At 36.5% G+C, this 12,778-nt stretch overlaps 1 protein-coding gene across 1 annotated transcript in view; it reads left to right on the top strand.

The window, feature by feature from the left end:
* Positions 1-8,958, top strand: part of ALDH1A1 (aldehyde dehydrogenase 1 family member A1) — a 54,933-nt gene extending 45,975 nt beyond the window's left edge. The window contains exons 11-13 of the mRNA XM_003782955.3: positions 1,018-1,175; positions 3,654-3,728; positions 8,356-8,958. Of these exons, the coding sequence (XP_003783003.1) occupies positions 1,018-1,175; positions 3,654-3,728; positions 8,356-8,428 (306 nt within the window). The 3' untranslated portion in view covers positions 8,429-8,958. The remainder of the gene's footprint in view (positions 1-1,017; positions 1,176-3,653; positions 3,729-8,355) is intronic.
* Positions 8,959-12,778: the final 3,820 nt, after the last annotated feature.

Raw genomic sequence — 12,778 nt, 5'->3', positions numbered from 1 at the left:
AGCTTTGCACTCAACTGGTATTTATTGATACCCCCCTACACCAACCTTTAAAGCAGAAAACCATTTATCATTTCTGATTTGTGCTTCCCCTCGTTAATGTTTCCCAGAAAATCCTGATAACACACAGAGGAAACCACACCCCTTTACTTTATTTTCATAAATTTCTAATTGAAATATAATGTAGCAGCGTAATTTTTAAGAGAAAATCCAGTTGTCTTTCTCCTTCCTGGGGCTGAGATATGGAATGACTTGAAGTCGGGCTGCACTAGTTAGAAAGTCTAGCAAAAGCAAGAGCGGTATAGGCTGAAATAAGCAAATATTGATTTCTGGGTTTTGTCCTGAAACTGTAGCCATTGCCAATGAAGTCAGGCTTTGATTGGTACAGGGTGGTTCAGGATTTAAATAATAAGAAACCATTAATATACGTAAGTTGCACAAGATTTGCCTACAAAGTAGAATCTAAAGAAAAATACATGTTGTTTTACCTACATTGACTAATTATGAAAATATCTAAATACAGTAAAATGGTTAATGTTTCAACCAGTGGTATTCTAGTATTTAAAACAAATTTACTAGGATTAATCTTTTCCTAGTCATTTATCCAAAAGGGCAGGGTTGTTTTCTGAGTCTTATTGTTATAGGTAGTAAGTTGGAAAATGAGAAAAACTGGGGAGAGGATTTTAAATTCCTTAAAAGTGAAACAGAAAATCTAAAATTAACAGCTTGAAACACAATTTAATAAGTTCTTGGAAGCTGAATTCCAACATCTAAAAAATAAATATTGCCTTAACTATTTGTACCCTATCTTGTTCCAAAAATAACTGAACACATGATCATCATCTATTCTCATCTACCATTTCTGTAGCTACCTATTTGAATTTTTACATATAGGCTTGAGGTTAGAGCAAAGTCTTAATCAATTTAGGATAGTTTGTTTAAAAAGAATTGCAGTATCATTTGAAGCATCTAGTCCTAACTTATCATTTTGATTTTCTTAATCCATTTCTTGTGGTATAGATATTTGGACCAGTGCAGCAAATCATGAAGTTTAAATCTTTAGATGATGTGATCAAGAGAGCAAACAATACTCACTATGGATTATCAGCAGGAATCTTTACGAAAGATCTTGATAAAGCTGTAACAGTCTCCTCGGCTCTGCAGGCAGGGACAGTGTGGTAAGTCAAACCTAAATCATGCAGCCTTTTCATTTCTTTCTTTTTTTTTAAATTTAATTTAATTTTTATTAAAACATAGCTGTGTACATTAATGCAATCATGGGGTACAATGTGCTGGTTTTATATACAATTTGAAATGTTTTCATCAAACTTTAATGGTTAATATAGGTTAACGTATATAAAGGTTAATATGGCCTTCACGGCATTTTCTTAGTTATTGCGTTACGACTTTATATTCTACACTTAGCAAATTTCACATGTACCCTTGTATGCACCGTAGGTGTGGTTCCACCAATTACCCTCCCTTCACTCGTCCTCCCCATTTACTTGCCATGAAAACAGTGTTGACAATTGAGGCCTCATGGGAGATTTAGGTGATGAAGGCAAATTAGTGCTGTTATTGCAGAAGCTGGTTAGTTATATAGTGAGAGAGGGTTGTTATAAAAATGAGTACAGCCACTTGTGCTTTGCTCTTTCACATGCCCTAAAAGAGCTTTTCCATCATGAGATGTTCTACCAAGAAGGCCCTCACAGGACACCAATGCCATCCTGACTTCCCAACCTCCATTACCATGAACCAAGTATATTTCTAATGTTTAAAAATTACCCAGTCTGTAGTATTCAGTTATAGCAACAGAAAACCAACTAAAACAGTCTCACTTATTGAGACAAATAGACTTTTTATTTAAGGGGCATTTTTAAAAGTGATTCTAATTTGCAAGCAGAACTAAGGACTACTGCATGTAAGCCTGATTCTTTCTGTAATGAGATGTTTTCTTTCTAACACTTTTAAATAAAGTCAAGCACTTTCTTAAATAGTATGGCTAATGATCAATGTAGAATTTGCCTATGACTAATAAAAACACAAATAAAATTTAGCATTACACTTGTACATATGTGTATTATCTCCATTTACCACAGACATACCATGTACCAAGTTCTACAATATGCACATTCTACCACACCTTACATACAACCTATTAAATAATATCATCTTCACTTTATGCTTGAGGAAACACATGCTTGGAGTGGATCAATGATATTTTGAACCCACAGCTTTCTCTAAGTGAACATTCCTTGGTTCTGCTTTATATTATACTGAAATAGTTTCATTACCAACATAGAGTCAAAGATGAAACATACTTTCTGCGTTTCTTAACAAAGACAAGTTTCAGATTTTTTATTTTGGAATAACAAAATGTTATTATACATGCTTCATTGATAAAGAAGCTTTGATGACATCATTTCACTGAGTAGCTTAGGAATCTCCAGCCAGGAATTTCTATCCTATGAAAACAGAGAAGATCATACTTTTATTGCTGTATACCCTAGAGTGTAATAATGCTGTGATATTGTGCTACCCTAATAGCTACTTGGGATATTTAGGACAATTATTGAATTCCAGAGTTGCTGGCATTTTACTTGCAATTTCAAAGTAGGTATGTGGTTTTGTGAGTTACATGCTAATTAAACAAAGCTGAAACAAGCTGCTTTTAAAAGTGTAAGTTTATTAAAGGGACTTTTACTTCAGGATGAGAGACATGGATGAAAACTCTGTGGTCCAAAGCTGACGATTGAGATAGCAAGTGTTTTAAGTGAGAAAACATTTGAATGTTATTTTAAGAACAGAGCAATAACTACACTCTTCCAAATATAACATAATTTTTTTGCCTGAAAGTCATACTATTATCCACCTAGTATAATAGGGAAGAAAAGGTATTTAAAAAGAACATTGTTTTCTCCTTCAAAATATTTTTTTCTTTAGTACAGTAATGAGAATTATGTAAGTAATTAGATTTTGCTCTTAACTTTGGCCACCAGGAAATTTAAAGCTAAACAAATTGTTCATGGCCCGCATAACTGCATTCTAATTTCCCCCCCATCTTGATCTTTTATTGTAATTATTTCTTAAACTCTAATTATTCACATTTTTGTAATTACATTTGTTTATATAAGCATCTTTAAACACTTTATGAAATATGACAGGGAATAAACAGATTGATAATTAAGTCCAACTCCTGCCAAAGCCTCTGTTTAAGTAGTTTATTGAACCAATTAATGGGGGAAAAAATGAACTGAGTAATATGATACATATTGTAATTGCAAAAGAAAATTGAATCTAGTCTAATAAGTACACAGACCCCAAAAGAATTACAAAGCTTATTGAATATAGGTTGTAAGGAATATTCATCTAACAACTGCCAGTCTTCAGCAAACCCTGTCCTTCCTCCTGTGGCATATTAGCTATTCTGGCTTTTCTAACTACAGATACTCAGGGACAAGTTGTGCTCTAAACATGGTCATCCACCCATAGATGCATACATATCTGTACCATTTTCTCTGTTTCTGGTGCTAATTTGTAGTGCTGCTTTTTGGTCACAATGAATGCAGCTCTTAAGGAGCTTTCCAAACTTCTAAATTTGCCAAGTAAGAGTTATTTCATATGTTAAATATCACCTATAATGTACTTCTCTTTAGGGTGAATTGCTATAGTATGGTGTCTGCCCAGTGCCCCTTTGGTGGATTCAAGATGTCTGGAAATGGACGAGAACTGTAAGAATAACTTTCTGTTAATTTGTTTACCTTCATGAAAATGGTTTTTATTCCTGGGGAATTAATGCACAATTAGCACCTTACATACAACCTGCTCTGGTTGTTCCCTGAAGAATTTATACCACCAAATAGTTTCTTAAATATTGGCTGTACCCCATGAGTGCAGAAAGCTGATAGCAGAAAGGATATACAATTTATTAAGCTTCTACTATTCATAAAGGTCTATATTGAGTACTTTATATTGGTGATTGAAATATTGCTTACTGGCTCGGCACCCATAGAACAGTGGTTATGGTGCCAACCACGTACACTGAGGCTGGTAGGTTCAAGCCCAGCCTAGGCCAGCTAAACAACAATGACAACTGCAACAACAACAACAACAAAATAGCAGGGCACCTGGAGTCCCAGTTACTTGGGAGGCTGAGACAAGAGAATCGTTTAAGCCCAAGAGTTTGAGCTTGCTGTGAGCTGTGATGCCACAGCACTTTACTGAGGGTGACATAGAAAGACTCTATCTCAAAAAAAAAAAAAAAGAAAGAAAGAAAGAAAGAAAAAAAGAAAAGAAATATTGCTTACTTATAGAATTCTTTGTTCTCTATATGAATGTACTCCATATGGGAAACATTTCTGAACAGGTGAAAAGCATAAATTGGTGATTGTAAGAAATGTAAAAATATAAGAACACTCCAGTTATTTGAACAGACCTCCTAGATAAATACATTAAGTGTCTTATCTCAGAAAACATCAAAGTAAAAGGAATGATTCTCATTTGTTGAGATATTATCAATGTAGACTCTAAGATTTTAAATCACCTAAATAATTTATTTTTGGAACTAAAATGTAAACCTAAGGGGAAATTCGACTAAGGAACACATGTTTTATAACAGTGATTAGACTGAAAAATTTATATATAAGTGTATCTATGAGCCTTCTTTTGCTTTTGAAGCTGAGATATATAGAATTTTTGTGAAAATGTTCACATATCTAAACACAGAAAGTAGTAGTAAGTATATTTGGTTATGTTAATTCAAGCAATTTTAACCATTTTATTTCTTAAATTTTCTTACCATTTACCAATAAATTTTTAAAAATTCATGAAGAGAAAAGATAAATCATATATAAATGCTGTAGAATCAAACACAATAAGTTTGGCCATTTCTTTGTTTCTAAGGGTCATGAATTCAGGAAATATCCATGGACTTCCTCATTTGTCTTTATGAGTCAGCAAAATTACAATGAGACAAATGTTTCTGGGGATCCAGTCAAATGGAGGAATGATAGAATGACTCGTCAGTATTCTCAACATGTATTCATTAGTACTTGCTACATAAGGTCCCAGAGACAGGACACTATGTTCCATCCTCTACATAATTGTGGGTGGAAGGAGGAATTTGTAAAAATAGACTCAAAATAAATTAAGACTATACATAGTATATATACTAGATTGAGATTCATATCTAATGAAGGTAGGAAAACAGTTAAAATGCAGGGAAAATTATTAAAGGACAAAAATGTCTGGACACCACCAGATAACAGTATTTAGGACAGCATCTCTCTCTTACTGTTTTCATCTGCTGCACAAGGTCAAGGATTGTGGGTGATAATAGAAGTGGATAGAGAAAACAGAAGGTCTTTTAAGGTCCTCTCTGTGCTTAAGATGGTATGGTTCTAAGCCCAGTGGAACTTCAATGGATGGAAACTGATAGAGTAACAAAAGACCTTGCAGAAGCAATGAGAGTTGGTCTAGGGCAGGGGGAGGGCATTCTTGAGTGGAACATTCCATGTGGCATGTCGAAGGGCTCAGTGAATTTAGTTGGCTGGTATAGATTTATTTATGGGGTGAAAAATATGATTTTAGAGTTAAATGTAGATTAAGAAGTCCTAAAGTCAAGAAAATTGGCTCAGATTTTACTTTGTAGAATAGTGAAGGGCCATAGATATGTGTAGAATGAATTGAGGAGATAAAGAGCAGAAAAAGACCAACCTATAGAAAGTGCAAGGCTTATCCAAGAAGTCATTATTAGAGTCTGACCAACCTGCATTGAAATCCTGACTCCCCGCTCGCTAGCCATACTGCCTGCTTCAAGTTGTCCATCTGCTGAGCCTCTGCTCCTCATATTTCAAATGGAGATGTTAACTTTCCTCTCAAGATGCCTATGACATAATGAATGTCCAATCCCAAGCCTTATAACGTCAAAGTAGAAACTCAACAGATGGTTCCCCCTCCCCCAGTTTCTTCTCTTCATAATATCTGTTACTGGAATCCTTTGGCAGAATTACATTGCACAAAAAAGCTGGAGCAAAGGTTAGATTACTCTGAGGTGGTTAGTTCATTGCTGGCCCAACACATTAACACATTTTCCTGGGAATCATGAAGATAAAATAATCAAAAGGGATGAAACAACTTAAGTAGACCAAACTTATCTTGGGTATGTTGAATACAGATTCTAAGGAAATTGAGTAAGAGAAGGAGTAAAAATGGGAATCAAGCATCAGTAACTTCCTAAACTTAACATAGAGATACCTGATTTTCTTCTTTAAAGTATAAAAGAAAAAGTTAGGTTATATTTTTTTCACTTAAAAAATTCCAGAATTTTTTTACATTTTGAGAATGCTACTGTTCAAGCCTAAATTTAATGAATTTAGTAAATAAGTCATTTGTTGCAAGATTTTTCAAGAGAATTACTCAAATGATAACCTCAAGAGATAACTAAGAGTTAAATTACAATTTGTCCCCCAAGGTAGAAATTTTCATTTAGTTTAACATAGGTCCCTGGAGACGTTGCTGGCATGCCCATATAAACTTAAATGCCTCTCAGCACCTCACAAGGTATTTCTTTCCTCCCATCCCATAGAACAGGAACTAGGAAGTGTTGTAAACTACTGGGTGAGAATGCGAATGAATGTTTTTTGCTCAATGATAGCAAGTATTTCTTCTGTGCTTGTTAATTAGTGCCAATCCCTGACCTCACTACAAAGGGAAAACTTGTTAGCGGTACCTTTTTTCTTACAGTGTGAACCCTGGGTGAGAAGCGTGGATGCCACTAGAAGTTTACTAGAAGTGCAGTGTCAGGCCTCATTCCAGACCCATGGAGTCAGAATCAGTCTTTGAATAAGGTCCCAGAGGATTTGTACAGTGAAGGTTTTAGAAGCACAGAATCAGCAACTCACTCACTGAGTATGATAAGGAGAAATGTGAACAGATAATTTTGTGTTATACCACAGATACAGCAGACATCTATGAATCCTAAGGAGCAGAGCCCACTTCAGCCTGAGTAGGACAATAGTCACAGTTATTACTGACTATCAAGTGCCCATGTGACCCCAAATACAATGAAAAGCCTTTTAGTTAAAATCATGGGTTGATTTATCTAACTCTATGAGATAAAATACTTATTAAAATGCTATCTTATAGTAGGTTTCAGATAACTGAGGCTAAACCCTTTAATTATTTTGAAGAACATGGTCATTGAAGCTTTAAAAAGGTATTTTTCAGAAGCTTAATTGCCCAAGAAAATAATCAGTCCAAGACTATTAAGTTACCTAGGAGAAAATGATGTCTTCTATGTACCTGTCTATATCACAAGAAGGGTGGGGTAGAAAAGGATCAAGACTTCATTCTTCTGTAAGCCTAAATGTGCATGAGTGCTGTGATTTTGAGAATACTCTCTTATACATGTAATTTGATCCTCTTGTCAGAACAATACAGAATATAACGGAGCCTAATCAGTCCTTCTAGTTAATCTTCTCATCAGAGCGTAAATCACAGTCAGTTTATAATACTGGTAAGAGGTCCCTGTTATAAACCTAATAACAACTTCATAGGGTCCTTACTAGATTGACTTGGATTAAATCCTGATCATTTGGGGTGGACTGAAGAGTTAAATAAGCAAATGGGAGAGGATAAAGGAGGTTATATACAAGGGGGAAACCAACAACTGCCGAAAGCCGAACAGCCTGAATTTACCCTTGTCCTCCTCCTAAAAAGAAAATAATAAAAACAAACAAACAAACAAACAAACCAGAAAGCTCTAACAATAAAAGTCAGATTTTGTTTTACTGAGAATCAAAGATATTGCTAAAACTGTAGCTGCAAGATATTTTGTTTCAAGCCTTATCGGGCTCCTTAAAATGAAAATTTCTGTGCCCTCATCACTTCTGTGCCAGTTCTGTGCAGTCGGTCAAGGCAGCTCTGCTCTAGTTGATGGTTTTATTGTGTTGCTTCTCAGTGGTTGTACATTACTACCTGTCCTGTCTTACTGTATTCCGTGACTCTCAACTAGAAATGCCAAAATTCTTGCTGGGTTGAATTGTCTTTTGAATAGTTAAAACTTTTAAAATCAAGTAATGTTGGAAATGAACAATTTCTGTGAAATTCAACTGAGAGTAGATGATTCTTTAAAATGAAAGAAATTTTAAAAACATTTTCCCCAGAAGGAGATTTATGTAAGACGAGATAGTTTGTGGTTGGCTAGCAATTACATAAAACGCTCTGTACACGGAAAATATTTTCCATTGTTCCTGGACAGATAAACAAGAACAAACTTGTACCAATAATATACTATAGAATGTTTGCACTCCTCTGCTAAATGATTTGTTCTTGGGTATTTTTTTTTTCTCTTTTCAGGGGAGAATATGGTCTCCATGAATATACTGAGGTCAAGACAGTCACAATGAAAATCTCTCAGAAGAACTCATAAAAACTACAAGAATAGAAAGAAATTCTTCAGTGGCTAAGCATCTCCTATTGTCACTAGAGAGTGGGTTTTCAGTATAAAATTTTTCTTTTCTTCATTTTTTTTAAAAAAGCAAGCTTAATCATATTAGTGTTAATCCTATCCATAGAAAACTTGACATGAAGCTTATTCTGAATCGTTTGCCTTCTGATATGTGACCCCAAGTCCTATCCTAAATAACAAAGAGAGATTTAGATGCAAGATCTCAAGCTCTGGATCAGTCATGTGCTTTTCTTTGTAGCTATTTGTCCAGATTAATCACTTCATAGAAGTGACCAGTTGTCATTTAGCTTCTTTCCCTTAATGACTACTTGAAGTCCTTAACATACATGTTAACTGCAGCGTAAGCTGCTCTGTTCCTTAGTTAGGAAGTCCCTGCAGTGTCTTGAAATGTTTCCTAGAATACCCTGTCTGCTTGTCACATGAAGTAATGCCTGAAATACTTAGCTGTAAGCTGAATATGAAGCTTAATAAAAACAACCTTGCATGCTGCTTGTTTGAATTTTTTTTTAAGTAGAAGTTTTGATTATGCTGATTTACTTTCCTTGTAGCTCCAAACCAGTATTAAATTGAGCACAAAGATGTATTTAAAAATAAAAGTCTAACCAGCCCATTCTCACAGGGGTAATGAAACATTTTTGTGTTCCAGAGGAATTCTGGGTATCAGTGGCACAGATTTGAGATAGATGGCATCAGTCCTTCCAGAAGCGTTTATTGAGTCTTCAAAAAGTTCTGGCCTGGGCACTATGTTAGGTCTGGCGGAAAACAGGCACCTAGTGAATGGTGTCTCATCCCAAGGGAACAAATATGATAAATAAAGAATAAAGGTGGGGGCATAAAACAGAAGTGTGGATTCTGAAAACTGAGTGCAGTGGTGTTCCACGTGGTACTGATGGAGTCTAACTGCAGGAATCGGGAATGGCCTCATGCAGAGGACTTAGACGTGAAACTTGATGAGGAGACTTGCAGTGAATGAAAGGGAAAGAGTTTCAGGCTAATAGTTTTTATCTTTTTCTAAATTTATTTTTGCAAAAATCTTGCCTTCCCCTTACTTTCATGTAACACTGATTAGTATTAAGAAATCCACACTGGAAGAGGTCGTTCTGTGCAGTGAGGGAACCCTTAGTGTTGTAAGAAGAGATCTGGGGTCAGAAGGGGAGGAGCTGGACGAAGCCCTCCGTGTAAACCTGACCACACCAGGCTTACACACCGCAGCTCTCGCAACAAAGATGGGCCATCTGTGTTCTCATTCTTCTGTTTGTTCCCATGTACGAACTACCTTAGACCCGTGTAAAACAAAGCGACTATTTGCATATTACTGTACATATGCTAAAATGTTCTTAGTGATACAGGACAGGTGGTGCCCCAGCCAGCTAGGTCCAGCTGAGGGGAGGACCTGCCACCTCTGCCCTGATAGGGTTGGTGTGGCAGCAGCTGGTAGAGGAAGCAGTGGGCTGGTGAGGGGGGGCGGTCAGCAAGAGGTTCCAGGAGCCAGAGGGGCCAGACAACTGCTGAGGAGACACCACCACCTTAATGTCTCCCTCCCCTTGCCCTTGCAGGTCCCCCTTTTCCCAGGCCTGGTCAATTTCTGGTAAGTTTCTACACCTGGGAACCAAAGGGATTGCATCCATTCATTATAGAGTCCTGGCCAAATATAACTACAGAGGACCTATGCAAACCAAATGTAGCTACAGAATCCCTGCTAAATCTAACTAACTACAGAGAACGCACACACGCTAAATATAACTACAGAGGACCCATGCAACCATATACATATACCCCTGCACAAAGAGCCCAGAGAGAGAGTTCTTTCCCCCAACTTGAGTTGTTGCTCTCTGCCAGGAACTTTGGTGTTTTTGTACTTCTCCCTGTAAGATAAATCCTGTCTTACTACTGATCTGTGGTCCCTGGATTCATTCTTTGAATCACTGAGACCAAGAACCTACTGAAGACGAAATTCCAGTGTCATTAGTTCACCAACATAGGAAAACATTTTTTCATATCATGAATATAAAAGTATTTTATATAAATACTTGTCATTTTACATTAACCTCAGTGACACTTGTTTAGACACACTACTAGTTGCCAAAGCCAAGTTTACCAATGTAAGAATAAATGAAATTCATTAGCTTCATAGACTTACAATTTCAACTCCAAATTCAAGGGTCTCTCAAATTTGTGTGGGCCTATAAGATTTGCAGTTTGAACTCCTTTGTAAAGTTTGGAACATAATTATTATTTGAAAACTGTAGGAACCAAAGTCTTAGGAAGACTTGAAAGGTTTTTGGACATTGAAAAGGGAAAATATCCAAATAGGAGGGCTGTGTTTTCCTAAAACCAGACAGTGTTTAAACCCATGTGCAAATAAATTAATAGGTAGACAAGTTAATATTATAATGGCATCCCACCAGAACATTTTGTAAATGTATAACAAAGAGGGCTGAGCACAGAGCAAGACAAAAGCCAGAAGCAAGTTTCAATATTTAAAACTGTCCTCAATGTCCACATGGTTAAAAAAAAAAAAAAAGGTTTTGAGCTCCAGGAAAGCCAAACTATGTCACAGAAGTTGGACTTCACTGTTCAAAGACAATGTTAGATTTCAGATTCGCATTTTCCAATTTTAAATATTTGAAAATTAAATCTTCACTGTATAAATAAGACATTACAGGATTCAACAGAAAACGTCTGTTTTATATTGGCTCATCCCGAGCCTCTAGACTTTATTTGTATTCCATTATTTGTATTAACGCCACATTGGCAATAATTCTTAAAACCTTGAAAAGTTAAAGGGTATCTTCTTATTTAACCCATGTGCTACAGGAAATACAGGTCAGGAATTTTATCAAGAATTCACTTTTGCAGTTATAAGTCTGACCTCACTGTCCTCCATGGGCACATGGCAAAAATGTGTGTTGAGCTCTAAGAAAACCAAATCAAGTGACAGAAGCTGGAATTCACTGTTGAGGCAGAGCCGATGTCAGATTTCAGATACATGTTTTCAAGTGTCTAGGCAAGGTTTTTTTTCCCCTGTTTTAAAATTTTTTTCTTTTTTGTTTTGTTTCTTTTGTGGTTTTTTCCTTTCTTAATTATTTTATTAGAATACATCTTTCTGATTTCATTTTGAAACTCCAAGAAGAAATGGAAATAGGTGGAGGTGGGGCCAGGGAGAAAGCGGTTCTTAAATTCTTGTAACCAACTCAAAATAGAATAAAACTCAAGGTAGAGAATTTTAGCCATTTTTTTTTTTTTACCTAATTGGAGGGAGTGATGAACTCAAAATGTTTTTTCTGCCTTTTGCAACAATTTGGAGGGAACTTAGGACCATTATCCGAAGGGAAGCATCTAAATCATGGAAAAACAAGCACTACATGTACAGGTTGGTCTTGGAACTAACCAATTAGCACAGATGTGCACAGAGGGAAAGAAAACTCCATGGAAATCAAGTTGGCGCACAGGGAAAAAGGGAAGGATTAAAATCCTACCTGACGCGTACAGTGAGCACTGGGTAATAGACACACGACTCTGACTTAAGCATAGCAAAAGCAATCCATGCGACCCAAAACATTTGTATCCCCTCAATACTTTGAATAATCAAAAAGAGCCTTTTCCCTTAGTAACATGTGTAATTTTTTGTGTATCTAATTTTACTTGGACCTTTAGAAGTGCAATTGCACATGTGCCCCTTGAACTAAATACTTATGTTTGGGTGGCTCTCTTAGGGTATGCTGAAAACCAGGGTTCGTTTACACATAAAACACCAATTTCTCAGTAGAGTTCTATTTACTGACTTACCCTGGGATTTTTTTATGTTCCCTGGAGATGTGTTTGAGCCTTCCTATGCTGATTGCAAAAGGATTTATAGGAAAAAGAATTAGAGATGATAGGTAAATTTTCTGGATACCAATATTCAGTGACTGCCAGGAGGGTGTGAACCTTCTTATTACAGCAGAGGAGGATGGTGGCATCCTGGGGAGTAATATCCTGAGTCAAAGCACAGATGAGGGAGAACAGCTCAGTTATCACTCTGACATCTTGTGGAAGAGGAGAGATGGCATCTCTCAGAGGCCAGACCACAGAATTCCCTGCAGGGGCTTAGGACAAAGGTAGATCGTGTCTTTTAACTGGCCTTCGATTCTGGGTGGTGGGTTGATCCCAGAGAAAAATAGGCACATCCATAAACATGTAGGATGGCTCCCAGTTCCCCAGGAGGTCAGCTTCATCACCCCATGAAATATCTCTGCCAAAGGTATAGCAATCCTTTTTGAACATTTGCTTCAATACCATGTGCTGACTAATTTCACAAGATATTAGTCT

This window comes from Otolemur garnettii, unplaced genomic scaffold, assembly GCF_000181295.1.
Source record: "Otolemur garnettii isolate 467f Iridium unplaced genomic scaffold, OtoGar3 scaffold00006, whole genome shotgun sequence".
NCBI classification, from domain to species: domain Eukaryota; kingdom Metazoa; phylum Chordata; class Mammalia; order Primates; family Galagidae; genus Otolemur; species Otolemur garnettii.
Note: the sequence above shows the minus strand (reverse complement) of the source record. Positions and strands in the feature narration are given on the sequence as shown.